Below are 17840 nucleotides of genomic sequence, written 5' to 3' on the forward strand. Positions count from 1 at the left end.
AAGTGATTACCTAAGCCATCAATAAAACATTAAATTATATTCAGGATAATTTAATGCAGAGAAGTTTACAATATGTTTTGGAAAAACTTATCAAAATGGTAAAAAAAATAGCTTCCAAATTAAATGAGCCTTTAGTATTAAATGATGTCATTATCAAGAAAACTCATAACATAAATTTATATAGAAAAACACCTCAACACAACAGCAAATTTTAAAGAGTATGCTTTTGTGGCCCTACTGGCTCTGCTTATAAGGTTGGGGGAAGAGAACCAAATGACTGGTATGGGCAAACAATCTACCTAGTCCAAATATTGGTTAGGAACTGTGGAATTCCTCTCTTTAGAACTGGAGGTTCTTGCTTTCTCTGTTGCCAACATGAATATTGCTAGGGTAGGTTACTGGGAGTTTTAGACACCTGTCCACAATTTATAAGTTTAAGGTATCCTGATGCAGTGTCAGAGATGGATCACATCAAGGGGAATTCACAAGACATATTTAGGAAGCAGCTCAAGGTAAGCATCTTCAAAAGCTAAGTAAGTAAGAAGCAGGTAAAACAAGTAGATCTATTCAACACATGCTCAGGACTTGCAATAGCTCAAGATGGAGGAAAAAATAATACCAGACAACCAAGATTGGTCATCCTTGAATGGAGAATGGTGCTAGAGATTTGAAAATATGGGAGAATTAAGATATATGATATCTTTGTATAATAACTAAAATAATATAATAAGGGGCAAAAACAGAGTCAGGATAGTCCCTTCTTTTTTCTACCTTTGGAGATAATCATACTGATATTGAATGAACCTCAGGGTTAATTTCCAGTCAGAGGAAATATAACTGGTTAATGATCCTGATAATAAATCCTATGCCTGGTGTTCCAGCATAAGTGGATGCCTGAGGATAAGTGGATAAAAAGTTACTATAGCTTTCAGCAGATTTCAGCCTAAAAATTAGGAAATAGAGCACCTAGAGAAGGAGGAAGGGGGAAAGGGGAGAGAGAGAAATTGATGAAGAGAATACAACCAGTTCCTAAACATACCTAGCATGACAAGCATATGGGAAGTACACTGCTATCTCTGGGAAGCTAATTATGCTCCCTCACCATCTGCCAAGTCAAAACACTCATTGTTTCTATAAGTGAAATTCAACTTAATTGTATAAGCATTTGGGTACTACCTAGTTATGTGGCATGCCCCAAACACTTACCCAGGTACTATGGACACAAAGGTCAAAACAAACTAATCAACCAGAAAAGGTCTCTTGCCCTCAAAGGGCTTATGTTTTGCTAGTGAGAAACCAGATGTTTCTCACATAAGCACATACAAAATTTATACTAAATATATACAGTGTAATAGGAGGAGGGACTGACTTGAGGCATTAATAACAGAGGAGCAATAAGGAAAAGGCCTCCTAGAAGAAATGGCACCCGAGCTATGCTTTGAAGGAATCAAGGAGCCAAGGAGTATTCCAGACATGAGGGGGCAGCCTATGCAACACCAAAGATGTCAGCAGATGGAATGGCATATAGGGATCTAATAAATAAGCAGGCTAGTCTAGTTTGGCTGGAACAAAGAGTGAATGAGGAGGAGTAAATGTGTGGATCAGTCTGAAAAGATAGACTGTGAAGCAGACTGTGAAGAACTTTAAATGCCAAACAGAGAAGTTTGTACTTTATCCTTGAGATAACAGGCAGCTATAAATGCTTTTTCAGTTTGGGAATGACATGGTCAAATGGATGTTTTTGAAACATTAATTTGGCACTTTTAGGATGGACATGACCAGAAGCAATAAGGTCATGTAGTAGGCTATTGCAACAGTCCAAGGAGAAGTGATGAGGGCCCAAAATAGAGTAGTAGTTGTAAGTCTGGAGAAAAGAGGAAGGGTAGGAAAAATGTGAAGACAGAAAAGCAAGAAATTGGTAACTGATTGGATAAATGGGGTAAGAGTGAAGATTTAAAAAACTGAAAACTTATTTAACTGGAAGAATAAGAAGGTTCCCTCAACAAAAATGGAGAAGTTACGAAAAAGGATCAGTTTTAGATACACTGAAAGGGAGATAAGTATTAAAGGAAGGAATGCACTTTAATTAGTAAATTCAGGGCATTTAGTGCCAGAAGGTAGCTGACAAAAATTAAGGTAATTATTTAAGAGAAGCTTGAGGGAGAAGAGGCAGTGGGGGTTAAAGCAGGGAAGAGGAAAAACAAAAGAGATTACAGGAACTTAGAATCTAAACTGACATAATGAAAGAATTAATTTATTTATTCCAATACCAAAAATATAATACCAAGAACTAAGTCTTCACGATAATAAACATATAGCAAGCTGAGGCTTTATTTAGTAGGCCAAATCATAATATATTTAGAAAACTCCCAGCAATAAAGTTGCCAAAACAAAAGTTTTCCTTGATTTATATTATGATTATGTTATATGTTTTATTTATATTATATATTATATTAATATATTATATAAATTATCAATATTATAATATATAACATAATATTATATTAATGTGTTATGTATTATATTTATATTACATCATATTGTGTTATTTATATTATATTACATTTATTACATTTATATTATGATTATATATTTATATTATGAATCTATGTCTCACTACTGTCTCTAAAGATCAAAACTAAAGGAAAATATAAAACCTAATTATCTTTGTTTAGTTTTTACAGGAATGGGCAAAATTGAAGAGGGAAAAATGGAAAGGGGGAGGGGAAATCACAGTATATTTAAATTCATTAGGTTCCTAGTTTCCTTTGGAAGATAAATATGATCAAGACATCCTAGTTACATGGGGAGATATATTTATCAAGAAGGGTCAGAAACATTAATCAATGAGGTCTTGTTCTTTACCTTTTTCATAATAAAACTCAAGGTTAGAAATTGGGAGTTTTCCCAAACTTTCTACTTCTAAACAAAGCTCCACTTTGTAGCAGGCTCTAGATTAGTCAGAAGAGACTCATTATTTTGGGAGGATAGTTTTAAATAAATTGCAATATGCAAAATAGCATATGGACAACTCAATCCACAAAATATAACAAAAAGACCAGAGGAAGACTTGTAGACAGTGGGGAGATCTAAGGAAAATTTACAACAAAGACATGGTCAAGAACAGTAGAGGATAAGAAGACATGGATTAACTGAAATCTGTAATGTGGAAGGAGTACCCATAGCAATAGAAGCATCAAAACACTATTATTACCAAAGTTTTCTAGTAGAACATCACAAAAAATTAACAATTTAAAAGAGAAATTACATCTCCAACATTTAAACTATGTAAGATATAGTATATTAACTCCTAAATCCATAATGGGTCATTCATAAAATTGGGAGTGTTTCTGTAGTATTTGTCAAGGTCAGATGTTTATTTCATTACTCTACACCAACTATGCCATTTTTAGTATTCTCAATGCCAAAAAAGAATCTTAGATATAAAGAGGAAATGAGAATCAAAAATAAATTAATGGAGGTATGTTCTCTCAAAACTGACTGGTTGAATGCATCATGTGATAAATTAGTAGCCTGGAAAAAATTCAAACAATTGGTAAGTCTACAAATGGATGCAATATGCTTTACAAAACAAGATGGCTAACATCAGACCTAATTTAAAACACTACATATTTATGAATTACATTTGTGGCAGGAATTTAATATAAATTCCAAGACTTTACAATTAAAATGTGCTTTTTTAAAAATATTAAAATTTCAAAGAATATTCTTTTATCTTTTTTTCTTGAAAGAAATTGATCTCTGATGGGTATTCTTTGAAAATTTAGAGGCTCAGGGTGGCTAGGTGGCACAGTGGATAGGGCACTAGCCCTGGAGTCAGGAATACCTGAGTTCAAATCCTGCCTCAGACACTGAATAATTACCTAGCTGTGTGGCCTTGGGCAAGCTACTTAATTAACTCCATTGCCTTGCAAAAACCTTAAAAAAAAAAAAAAAAGCAGAGGCTCCATGAGTGATATTAACGCCATAAATTATGGCATTAATTTTCTATAACTATATTAAAATCCCTAAGTTCATTTGGCCATGAGGAAATACTCTACCATTCCTGATTCCTGTTTGGGAAAATCTTTTTTTTAAAAGAAAAATCACTCTTGGAATTACAAATTGAAATGTTCATTTGAAAAAAAATGAAAAAAAAAAAGCAAAAACTCAACCTGATTAATAGGAAACAAATCTAAATTAAATTGGACTAGATGATATTTTTAAGATCTCATTTAACTCTAATGATTCTATGATTCAGAAATAACTTTGAGATGCTATCTCACACTCATCAAATTGGCAAAAAGTTTTAAATTATATAATATTATATATACATATATAACACATATATATAATATAGTATATAATTCAACACTAGAAACAGGTATAATGTAATTGCAAACTTATAATCTTTCTGGACAGCAACTGGAGAGTATGTGGGAAATACCAGACATTTTTAAATCAAAGGAAATTTTTGTTGTGCTCTGAAATTGTTAACGAGAAGGAAAAGTTATCTGTCTGAACACATTTATAAGCAGTATAATCTGTAACTGTAAAAAAGGATTACATAAATGTCCTACCATTGGGGAATGCCTGATATGTAGCATATTAGAATAATATGATTAAGTATGGTGAGTATAAGAAGAATCAGTTGAAATTTATGAATAATGAGAGTTAAAAGAACCTCTGAGGTCATCAAGTTCAAACCCCTCATTTTACAAGAACATGAGGCCCAGAGAAAAGAAATGAAATGCCTAAGGACCTAAAGGTATGGAAAAGTTAAGATTCAAACATAGGGTTCCTTCTACTACCTAACACTGCTTCAAAAAGAATATATATTCCAATAAAATTAATAAACCTCTGGTCAATTTGATTAAAAAAAAAGAAAGAAGAAAACCAAATTGCTAGTATCATAAATGAAAAAGGTGAACTTGCCACCAATGAGAAGGAAATTAAAGTAATTATTTTGCCCAACTCTATGCTAATAAATTTGATAATCTAAGTGAAATGAATGAATATTTACAAAAATATAAGTTGCCCAGGGTAAATGAAGAGGAAATCAAATACCTAAACAACCCTATCTCAGAAAAATAAATTCAACAAGCCATCACTGAACTCCCTAAAAAAAAAAATCTCCAGGATCTGATGGATTCACAAATGAATTCTACCAAACATTTAAGGAACTGGTTCCAATTCTATATAAACTCTTTGGAAAAACAGGGGAAAATGGAACTCTGCTTAACTCTTCCTATGAAACCAATACGGTGCTGATACCTAAACCAGGAAGAGTTAAAACAGAGAAAGAAAATTATAGACCTATCTCCCTGATGAATATAGATGCAAAAATCTTAAATAAAATCTTAGCAAAATGATTACAAGTTATCACTGGGATAATACATTATGATCAAGTAGGATTTATCCCAGGAATGCAGGGTTGGTTCAATATTAGGAAAACTGTTAGTATACTCAATTATATCAACAACAAACCTATCAGAAATTATATGATCATTTCAATAGATGCTGAAAAAGATTTTGACAACATACAGCACCCATTCCTATTAAAAACACCAGAGTGTAGGAATAAATAGACTGTTCCTTAGAATAATTAGCAGTATCTATCTGAAACCATCAAGAAGCATTATATTCAATGAGGAGAGGCTAGAGGCATTCCCACTAAGATCAGGGGTGAAACAAGGGTGACCATTATCACCACTACTATTCAATATTGTATTAGAAATGTTAGCTTCAGCAATTAGAGAAGAAAAAGAAATTGAAGGAATTAGAACTGGGAAGGAAGAGACAAAACTCTCACTCTTTGCAGATGACATGATAGTCTACCTAGGGAATCCCAAGAAATTATACAAAAAACTACTGGAAACAATCAGCAATTTTAGCAAAGTTGCAGGTTATAAAATAAACCCTCATAAATCCTCAACTTTTCTATATATGTCTAGCAAGATAGAGCAGGAAGAGCTAGAAAAAGAAATACCATCAAAGTAACCTCAGACAATATAAAATACTTAGGAGTCTATTTGCCAAGACAGACTCAGAAACTTTTTGAAAACAATTATAAAACACTTCTCACACAAATTAAATCAGATTTAAATAACTGGGCAAATATCAACTGCTCATGGATAGGTAGAGCTAATATAAAAAAAATGACAATTCTACCAAAACTAAACTAGCTGTTTAGTGCCCTACCAATCAAAATTCCAAAAAATTACTTTAACGAGTTAGAAAAAGTTGTAAGTAAATTCATATGGAGAAATAAAAAGTCAAGAATTTCCAGGAATTTAATTAAAAAAGTGAAAAAGAAGGGGGCTTAGCCCTACCGATCTAAAATTATGTTATCAGTCATCAAAACTCTCTGGTATTGGCTAAGAAATAGAGTGGTGGACCAGTGGAATAGACTAGGTGCAATAGCAGGAAACGACTATAGTAATCTGCTGTTTGATAAACCCAAAGAGTCCAGCTATTGGGATAAAAACTCTCTCTTTGATAAAAACTTCTGGGAAAATTGGAAGTTAGTATGTTAGAAACTTAGAATAGACCAACACCTCACACCCTTTACCAAGATAAGATCCAAATGGATACAGGATTTAGACATAAAAAACAATACCATAAATAAATCAGAAGATCAAGGGCTAGTTTACCTGTCAGATCTATGGAAAGGGGAGCAGTTTATGACTAAGGAAGAGATGGGGAACATCACTGAAAACAAACTAGATGATTTCGATTACAAACCACTATAACCAAGACTAAAAGAAATGTAGTAAACTGGGAAACAATCTTTACAACTAATGATTCTGACAAAGGACTCATTTCTAAAATACACAGAGAACTGAGTCATATTAAAAAAAAAAAGCCATTCCCCAATTGACAAATGGTCAAAGGATATGCAAAGGCAATTTAGAGATGAGGAGATCAAAGCAATCCATAGCCATATGAAAAATTGCTCTAAATAATTATTAGAGAAATGCAAATTAAAGCTTCTCTGAGGTACCACCTCACACCTCTCAGACTGGCCAATATGATCAGAAAGGATAATGATCATTGTTGGAAGGGTCGTGGGAAATCTGGGACACTATTTGGTGGAGCTGTGAACTCATCCAACCTTTCTGGAGAGAAATTTGGAACTACACTCAAAAAGCAACAAAAATAAGCATACCTTTTGACCCAGCAATATCACTACTGGGTCTATACCCTGAAGAGATGATGAAAAAGGGCAAAAACATCACTTGTACAAAAAATATTCATAGCAGCCCTGTTTGTGGTGGCAAAGAATTGGAAATCCAGTAAATGTCCTTCAAGTGGGGAATGGCTTAGCAAACTGTGGTATATGTATGTCATGGAACGCTATTGTTCTATTAGAAACCGGGAGGGATGGGAAATCAGGGAAGCCTGGAGGGATTTGCATGAACTGATGCTGAGTGAGATGAGCAGAACCAGAAAAACACTGTACACCCTAACAGCAACATGGGAGTGATGATCAACATGAATGGACTTGCTCGTTCCATCAGTGCAACAATCAGGGACAATTCTGGGCTGTCTGCAATGGAGAATACCATCTGTATCCAGAGAAAGAGCCGTGAAGTTTGAATAAAGTTCAAGGACTATTCCCTTTAATTTAGGAAAAAATCAGATATCTCATTGTCTGATCTTGTTATCTCTTATACTTTTTGTTTCTTCCTTAAGGATATGATTTCTCTCTCATCACACTCAATTTGGATCAATGTACAACATGGAAACAAAGTAAAGACTGACAAACTGCTTTCTGTGGGGGGGGGGAAGTAAGATGGGGGAAAAATTGTAAAACTCAAATAAAATCTTTAATAAAAAAAGAATATATATTGTAAATAAAAGTTAAAATGGCATGGTATCAAAAGACCAAAAAAACTACAATGAACTCTAAATAAGGAGTTATGGATGTGTTGAGATACACCTTATTATCTGAATGTAAATATTTACAAAGTTTAGCTGATTTTGTAACAGTTTAAGGTTAGATTTAAAATATTTATTTGAAAGCAAAAAGAAATATAGTTCTTCCTTTCTCCCATATCCCTGGGGAAAGGGATAAAAGGAAAGAAACCACAACTATATAAGTAGCCCAAAAGACATAGTAAACAGAACCAACTAAGATAATTACATTAAATCAAATTTAACTTTTTTTTAAATATCATGATAGAAATAACCAACTTGAGGTATAAATTATTACATAAAAAAGAAGTTGTTAGTAATTTTTCAAAATTTTCTATTAGCAACAATAAAAGTAAAAGCTATCAAGAAGATAACTGAATGTTTTGACAAGCTCATCACCAGTAAGTAACAGGCATATAAAATTACATTACAGAAGCAGTACTTCTAGAGTTTTAAACAATAATCTGAAATGACAAAAGCAAAAAAAAGAAATGTGCTAAGAATTTTCAAAAGAAACAGCCAGAATAACTGAAATTTATGGTACCGAATTTAAAAAGCTAACACGGTCAAGTAAATTTTATGTTATTCTTTTGTGACAGTAAATTCCATGCAAGCAAGACCAGGTGAAGGAAAGGAACAAGAAGTGAATTTTTTTTTATTTAATTGCCACTCTGGTAAAGTAGTTTGAAGTCCAGTATCTGAAATGAGGTTTTTGAGGTACCTAATTCACAGCAATTATCTGCTGCTAATTGAGTTGGCAATAACTACATGCAAATTAGGCTTTTATATAACAGAAACTTTCCTAAATGCCAGTGATTGGTTTACCACAATGCATGATGGGTTTTTTAAAAGGGTTTTTTTTTAAGTCAGAAAGGGACTTACCTTATGTACAGGTGTAGTAGAAGGCAAAGGACTAGTATTGATTTTCTTTTTCTCAGATATAGATGGTCCTTCAGGTGAGCTAGTGGAAGAGGGAGAGCTCAATGAGGAGTGGCTAAGTACAGAGTCATCTTCAGGGCATAATTCTAAGACCTCACTCTCAAAGTTGATACTCTCATCCAAAGATGCCATTGGAAATGATTTGATAGCTAGGATATCCTGCAAGACCACTACAGGCACCTTCCCTTTACAAAGGATACCCTCGACTTCATTCCAACTATCCTGCTTATTTTCTGAGCACATTTCTGGAAGATATATCAACTCAGGGAAGGATTTTAATGAAACTTTCTTTGAGTCTTCATCCTTCAAGACTCCTGAGTCTTCACTCTTATGTGTTGCAGAGGAATCTTCTGAACTGGGCTCCTCTGATATTGCTACCTTGTGATTCTGAATGACATCTGATGGCCCCATTAGATCTTTGTCTTTTTCTCTAATCCCATTTATGGTCTCTCTGGATGAAAATGCTTCAGAATTTAATTTAGTGTGGTCCACAGGCTTGCTCAGTCTGTCATTAGAGTCTTCTGTCAGATCAATAATCACCAATGGTTGATCAATTTGGTTTTTCACCTTTCTTGTTAAAAAGTTATCTAATGGACCCTTCCCATTCACAAGCTTTGAAGTTAAATCCACTCCAGAATTCAACTGACAGTCAGTTTCCAAGTTCTCCAAAGATGTTTCTAAATCAGAAACTTTATTTTCAAGAGAAACCCTTTGAGAACCTGATTTCTTGCTATCTGAATGTCCATCAGTTTTCTCCTTTGGTACAGGAATCAATCTCTTGAAAGGCAATCGAGCTGAAATAGCAAAAAAACAAAAACAAAAAAACTACCATTTATTAAGTAGTAATAATAGCTAGCACTAGTAACCTTTTACAAATTTCAAAGTACTTTACACATGTCATTTCGCTTGATCCACTCCACAACTGTGAAATAGATACAATTATTATTCCCTTTTTATAGATGAGGAAAGAGTGCCCAGGGGAATGCAGTTAGCCAATTTCTAAAGTAGGATTTTAAATTCAAGGCTTTCTGACTCAAGTTCAATGTTGTTACCTATATAAACCTTCTTGCTGGGTGAAGGAAAAGAACAGATCTGGAATCAGAAGATTGGAGTTCCAGGATTATAGTTCTGTTGAATTCCTAGCAAATACAGTTTGAAAAATTACTTTCTCCCTTTAAGCTTAGTGTCGCAAGTTCTGTGTTAAACACTCAAAATACAAAGACAAAACAGTCCTTGTTTCCAGAGTTTATGTTCTACTGAAGACATACAACTGAGAAACAAATAGAAGGCAATCTGAAGAGAAAAAATACAACTGGAGAATTAAACAAAGGCTTTATTCCTATTGACAATGGCACCTAAACCAAGCCTTGTCAATAAAAACGCACAAGTGAGAGGTATAGGCATTCCAGGCCATAGTAAGTAATCAATCTTGAAGAGATCATAGTGTATGGGATATGAAGAGTTAAAATACAAAGTCTGAAGAAAATAGGTTAAAGCTGAATGGTAAATGGTTTAAAACACCAATAAAATTGCATTATATTTTAATGTCACTTTATGTTATAGCCTTTAAAATTATTGACCAAGTTTAGGAAAGAGGAAGGGAAAAAGGCAATAATTTTTTTCTTCCTAATTTACCATCAGAGTTTGTTCAGAGTCCTTTAATAAGGTTATTACAGAGTTCTGAAAAAGTTTGAGACTTTCAGGACCAATTAAAGACATGTGTAAATATATAATTTTCATACTCCACATTCATTTACCACATAAATACTATCTATCTTCTTTATAGAAGAGTCCTAGAATAAAATTCAGTTGCTAGGAAAATTAAATTTAGTCTTGAGAAATGAAGTCTAAGGGGACAGTATAGAATTCAGAAGGCCAGGATCTGAATCTCAAGCCTTGACACTTACTAACTCTGACTGGGCAAATCACTTAACTCCTCAAATCTCAGTTTCTCCGTCTGTAACAATGAAGATAATAATACTGGCACAATCTATATCACAAGTTTATGAAGAGTTCCTTTTGTAAATTTCAAGTGCTATAAACAAATGAGCTATTTTTATTTTATCTGGAATTCTCAGAGAGTTAATTTTTTGAAGATATTTTATAAATAACACATCTTAAAGTGTTTTTTTTATCATAACCATATTTATGGAATCATTCTCAAATGCACTAGACTCAGCATCTCAGATATGATATACTCAAAACAATTTAACCTTGTCAATCCAGAATCTTTGATAGATAATTATTGTACCTTAAGTAAATAAGAATTTATTAAGTACTTATTATGATCATGGCATTCTATGATACATACACATGCGCATACACACAGACAAGAAAGGCAAATAGACACATTCTAATGAGACAACATGAAATATACAGAGCACGTGGAAGGTTATCTTATCAGGAAGGTTTTAACAGATGAGGGGACTGGGAAGGATAAGAGGCAGAGGTAAAGAGAGAAAGTATTCCAAGTATAAGTAAAAGATGAAATATCATGAACAAGGTACAAGAAGTTGGCTAGAGTAGCTGGTTAATAGAGTGCATCGAATGGAATAAAGTGCATCATTTAACCCTACAAGACATGACACCAGACTACTAGATACCAGTACTTCTGTCTCCTTCCATACAGAGAGAGGTAACATCTCATTGTTGCCAGTGGATTTCCTTCTAGTCAAAGTAACCTTTCAGTGTACAAGAAATCCACTAGTCTTCGACGAAATAAAATTATGAGGAGGAATCAGATAATAAAATTTGGTAGATCAGAAAGTAAGACAGTATCTATGGTCTTCTCTTATAGAATAAAGTGTATGATGCTCTGCATGCTCTTTGGCCAATTTTCAGGCAATTAAAATTGCCTGAAATATATGCCTGCTGAATAAACAGACTATTTCTGTGTAAAACAGAGAAATGCTCCAACTGAATTCTTTTTTTTTGAAACATTAAGGATTCCAATAGAAAGTCCACTCGTAAAAAAAAAAAGTCCACTCCTATAAGCAGTTTTAAGTCCAATTTACCAGAGAACTATATATAGAGAGAGAAACACACACACACACACACACACACACACACACACACACACACACACACACACACATCTATAAAACAAAATAAATAGGTCACAGTGATTTATATTAAAAAATGCTCCAAGTTGATGGTTCATCCCATCCCAATAATTTACCTTGTACTAATTTCTTGGCTGGGAAAGCTGGTCTGTCTTTGCACTCCATGGCTGTGAATAAAGGAACCAAAAAATAAGCTATTAAATATTCAAATCAATCAGCAAATTATTTACTACACATCTGAATGCAAGGTATCCTACAGGTCCAACTACAAATGATACAAAGTATAAAATTCAATTCCAGCTCCTCAAGGCAAAACATAAGCAGCAAATTAGAAAATATATGCTTCAGAATTTCAGGAGAGAGCAAGACTACTGTGTAATGAATTCACAAACATTCAAGAAGGGACTGAAACTTGAGCTCCAACTAGAAGAAAAGGAAGGAATTAGACAAGGAGATATAAGTTTAGGATGACTTTTATAAACTTTGATATTGCAGCATTGTTAATGTGATATACCTAAACTGGGAAAAGAAAAAAGAATGTATCTTATATAGCTACTAATTTTTCTGAGGACAAAATTCCCTGAGCTTCAGTCTCAACTCTTGACACATATAAAATATGAAAGCATTCAATTTCACAGAATGTTATGAGAATTAACAAAAATTTGTAATGGTGCCAAATTCTTGCTCAGGCAAATATTTATGAAGGAATAAGTCACACTAAATATGAAAAACCTCTATTCACCCTCAAATTAAAGAAATCATTCCAAACTGAACTGTCAGTTTCCTCTGACAAAATCTTCAAAGAGTCCTCTTTATTGTTTAAAGGTATGTAATTAAGTGGTTTCCTAAGAGTTTCAGAACAATAGAATATCAAAGGACAACTGACATCTCAATTTGACCACAAAAAGTAGAAAAATACATGTCCTCTTGCTAAAACAAAAGAAAAACTAGATGAAGCTTTTTATCATATTTAGCAAGCAGCAGCTGATTATCCATGGAATCAAAATAAAACCCCCTTTCCAAGACTATATGATAAAAGGATACCCAAAAGCAATCCCCCTCCCCCACCAGTGTCCAAAGGGTATGAAGAAGGCTCCAATACATAATGAATGAAGTCTAATCTGGCATGATAACAAATAGCATCAAAACAAGAACAGAGTTTTTCCCTCTTTTCTCTTCTCAGCTCAGGGATTGGAAATTTTTAGTCAGCTCATCAATCAACTTGTCTTCCTTACCAACACTCACCACAGAAGAGAACTGTGTCAGTCTAATTTCCACAGGATATCAAGTGTTCTACAGAATATCAAAAATGCAAAGATAGAGTGCTGGGTTCAAATAAGGCTTCACTTAATTTCTCAAAGCCTATTTCCTCATCTGTAAAATGGGGATAAGAATATCTTTAGTACCTTTCCCTCTGGGTTGTTCTGAGGCCCAAAATTGCTATTTAAATGATGGCTCTTTCAGGAGTGAACTAAGGAGTTCTAACTGCTAGCTCTTCAGCATCACCTAGGCCCACCAACAAACATTGATGACTGCTGCTTATTAAAATTCATTCAGTTGAAAACATTAGGTGCTTACTATTTAGAGAGGCTGATATGCCTCCAACACAAATCAGTTGTGTGACCCAAGGCAAGTCACTTTATCTTTGAGTGACCCAACTCACTAAGACTGTAAATTACAAAGGAATGGCCACATACATTGGGGCAGGTGAAACCACAGCCTCTCTCCTCCCTCACCCACAGGCACTGGACAAAAGGAAATCTAAGACCTTGTCCTTTAGGAGGTTACAGTTCAAAGGGGAGTTATGAAACAAGCTCTGGAATCTGATAGTATTAGTCAATCTGTCTCCTGAGGAAAACAAGGCCATTGGACTAGATTAAACAGTTCTCAAATTTTTGGATTTGGTACCATTTTATGCTCTTAAATCATTCATGACTTCCCAGATAGTTGAGTTTTTTTAGGTTTTTTGCAAGGCAATGGGGTTAAGTGGCTTGTCCAAGGCCACACAGCTAGGTAATTATTAAGTATCTGAGGCCGGATTTGAACTCAGGTACTCCTGACTCCAGGGCTGGTGCTCTATCCACTGTACCACCTAGGCACCCCTGATAGTTTTTTTATTTATGTGGGTTATATCAACCAGACTAGAAATTAAAATAATTATTATTATGTAAAGCTTTTCACCTCCCAGACCCCCTGAAACGGTACTGGGGATCCAGATTCCTCCAGGGATTCCCAGGACCTACTTTGAGAACTGCTGGACTAACTGACTGCTCTCTATATTCCGTCTGCATCCTATCCTAAATGATACTTCACCTTATTGGCTCAATTTCCCCCCTCTGGAGAATTTAGAGATTAGACAAGCCACTTATTTCTCAGAGTGCTTCCAGCTATCTCCCTCTATGAGCCTTTGTTCATAGGCTTCTGGCTGGGTAAGACGAGGGTCTTGGCTGAAATGGTCTTCCAGGTCCGACCTCCGGGGACTGCTGTGGCCTAATGGAGAGATGCTGAGCCTGGAGCCTAGCCCTGGCTCGGCATCCCGCTTCGGGCCCTCGCGAGCCGGGGGCCCTGGAGCTCACTGTCCTCTCTAAGCCTCGGTAGTCTCAGCTGTACAATGGAGATGGCAGCAGCCAAGGGTGTGGGTAGGAAGCCGGAGCGAGAATCAATCTGGAATGCCAGCCTCGGGGCTCTGGATGTCAGGGCCCATTATCAGCATCCTCTTTCCCGCTCCCACCCTCTGGGACTCGGTTTCCCCATCTGTAAGCCGGGGAGGGGGTAGCCCTGGAGGTCGCTAGCACCCCCCGGCTCTGCCCCCCGTGGTGCTCCGGAGGGAGCTCCGGCCCTGGCCCCCTCCCCCCACGGCCCTGCGCGGGGCTCAGGCCCCGCCGCCCGCCCCCCCCACCCCGCCGCCCGCGGCCGGGGCCCGAGAGGCGGCGCCGCCGCTCCCGTACCTGTCACCGCCCCCCTCAGCCCCAGCGCCGGGCTCTCGGGTTCCTCCAGCATCGCCGCCGCGGGCGCGGGCTCCCCTCCGGCGGCGGCGGCGACAGCGGCGGCAGCAGCAGCTCCTCGCCCTCCCTCCCTCCCGCCCGCCCACCGGCGCCGCTGCTCCGGCCGCCGCCGCTCGTATTTGGCGGGAACCTCGGCGACCCCACCATGCGAGCCGCTGATAGGACGAGAGGCTTCCACGTGACCCGCCGGGCCCCAGGGGAGGGAAGGAGGAGGCGGGACGGGGAAGAGGCAGCCTCGCGAGATCCGGGGCTTCCTCCGGCCTATTGACATTCCTGAAGGGAGGGAGCACAGCGCCGTCTTTCTTCCTCCGCTCGAGAAATCATCCCCACCCCACCCCCAGCCGGCTCGAGGCCCCGGAGGAGACGGCGTTCGGTGATTGGGTGATGGAGACGTCAACGTGAGAGCTCGCGTTCGGGATTGGCTAGCCCGGAGAAGGCCGCGATCCAGGCCCCGCCCAGACGTCCTGAGGCCACTGAGGCGCAGGCCCCGGCTCCCGGATATCTGAAGGCTGCCCTGGCGGGGTTTTTTTCCTTTTTTGCCCTCTTGCTCGGTCCTTCCCTATCGGTAATGTCAGCCAATATTTACACGGGCGTTTAAGGTTTGCTAAGCGCCTTACAGATGGGGTCTCATTCTGTCCTCCCGGAAAAACAGGGAAACGGAAGCAGGCAGCGGTTATTCGACATTCCCAAGCTTAGGAAGCCAACAATTGACCGAGGCTGGATTTGAACACAGGTCTTCGGACCGCTGGGCCCGGAGTCAAGATGACACGTCTTCCTGAGTTCAGATGTGATCACAAACACTTGCTAGCTGTGTGACCCTGGGCGAGTCACTGCACCCCGTTTGCCTCAGTTTCCTCATCTGTAAAATGAGCTGGAGAAGAAAATGACAAACCACTCCCGTATCGTTGCCAAGAAGACCCCAAGGAGGGTCATGGAGAGTGGACCCCAGCTTCACCTGACTGCCCAGCCTCCGCCGTCTGGCTTTTAAAATCCTGCCCGATGCGACTTCCACATGATTCCAGATGGGACCCCGTCATATCCCAATATCCTACCTTTTCTTAGGTGGCTTTCAAGGATGGATTACCGCTCCCTCAGCGTTAACATTATCCCGACTTCTCATTGTGTACAACGACTGCCCGGCTCCTAACTCATCCACCTGTGCAAGCTACCTCAGCGCAGGGACTGCCTTGCTTTTCTTTTTCTAAGGCTCATAACACAGTGCCTGGCCCTTTGAATGCTTAATGAATCTGATCTGTGGAATGCTGGCATCCCAGTTCAGGGCTCTTTGAGACCCTATTTGGGGCTTTCACACAGCGAGTCAGCGTCTGAGGCTGGATTTGAATTCTGGTCTTCTTAACCTCAGGTCTAGCTTTCCATCCACTGGGCCATAATTTTTTTTTATTTAGGTTGGTTTTTTTTTTTTGCAAGGCAATGGGGTTAAGTGGCTTGCCCAAGGCCACACAGCTAGGTCATTATGAAGTGTCTGAGGCCGCATTTGAACCCAGGTCCTCCTGACTCCAGGCCCTGTGCTCTATCCACTGCGCCACCTAGCCACCTCCTTAATAAATATCTATTAAGGACTTCCTAAGAGTAAAGTACTATGATAAATAAATGCCCTAGAATACTGGCACATAGTATTGATTTGATTTTGATGTTCATTTGATTCTTTTTAATATCACTAAAATTCTAAATACCGCACATCTTACAAAGTTAAGCCAAACACATTGATAAATTTGACCTCACATGCAGCATCATCAGTCCTCAGAGTTAAGATTGGCCAATACATTGATCTGAGTTCTGATGTCTCTTAGTATTGTTTTCCTTCTTATTGTAGTTATTTCATATGCCCTAATCTTTTTTTTTTTTTGCAAGGCAATGGGGTTAAGTGGCTTGCTCAAAGCCACACAGCTAGGTAATTAAGTGTCTAAGGTCGAATTTGAACTCAGGTACTCCTGACTCCAGGGCCAGTGCTCTATCCACTACTACTTAGCCGCCCCCATATGCCCTTCCTCTTAATTCTGCTTTACCACCTTTTCTCTCAATCCCAGAGAAGAATTACATGCAGAGATCAAGGACCTAGTGGTAAGAAATGTTGCATATACTGTCAGAAGTAGATTAAAGTACTGTTTGGTTTTGTTGAATTGCTTTTTTTCTCTCTCTCTTTTTTAGTCTATTACAAAGTTTGGAATGAAGATGATATAAAAACAAAAGAATAATAATAAAAATGACAATAAAAAGAAAAAAGTCATTTTCACTCCCATTCTTATGACTATTTTTGACCCCTATTCATCTTTTTAATAAATATTTATTTGTACTTTGGGGAATATAATATTGCTTTCCAAACCCCCTTCCCAACCTTCCTTTTTAATAGTAAGCATAATCAAACAAAATCATTCACAACTAGCAATATCTAAAAATGTATGCCTCACTCTTCATGCCTAGTCTACCAACTCTGCTGAGAGGTGAGACACTCACTCTGTGAGTTATTGATTGCATTGATCAGAGTTTGAAAGGGTTTCAATGTCATTTCTCTTTACATTATCATGGTCATCATGTGAACTGTTATACTGGTTCCCCTTTCTTGATTTTGCATCTATTCACCTGACTGCTCATCTTGCTCTGTATTTTTCATCTTCACATTTTATGGCACAATGATATTCCATTACATCTGGTAGAGAAATATGAAGATGGTCCTGGCCCTCACCCTGGCCCCTTTCATATATCTCCAACCCCTAAGCTGAAGGATCTGTGTTTTGGAATGATGGAGCAATCCTATACTGATATAGGTCACTGAGCCAGGGAGAGCCCAGGATTAAAGAGGAGAGAGATCAAAAATCTCCATCTGTCTTTTGAGCATATCTTTTGGGACTTTCCTAGCTTGATCTTGGATTTCCCATCTTTGGCAGCCAATTGCACT

At 37.6% G+C, this 17840-nt stretch overlaps 1 protein-coding gene across 2 annotated transcripts in view; it reads right to left on the bottom strand.

The window, feature by feature from the left end:
• CHAF1A (chromatin assembly factor 1 subunit A) overlaps nt 1-14978 on the bottom strand; it is a 56920-nt gene extending 41942 nt beyond the window's left edge. Inside the window, exons 1-3 of one of the 2 annotated variants that reach the window (XM_074204003.1) lie at nt 14867-14978; nt 12035-12085; nt 8800-9650 (exon numbers count right to left, since the gene is read on the bottom strand). In XM_074204003.1, coding sequence (XP_074060104.1) covers nt 8800-9650; nt 12035-12085; nt 14867-14918 — 954 coding nt within the window. In that variant the 5' untranslated portion in view covers nt 14919-14978. The remainder of the gene's footprint in view (nt 1-8799; nt 9651-12034; nt 12086-14866) is intronic. The other variant, XM_074204002.1, reaches the window with a different exon arrangement.
• Between the last annotated feature and the right edge of the window lie 2862 nt (nt 14979-17840).

Source organism: Macrotis lagotis, chromosome X, assembly GCF_037893015.1.
Source record: "Macrotis lagotis isolate mMagLag1 chromosome X, bilby.v1.9.chrom.fasta, whole genome shotgun sequence".
NCBI lineage: Eukaryota > Metazoa > Chordata > Mammalia > Peramelemorphia > Peramelidae > Macrotis > Macrotis lagotis.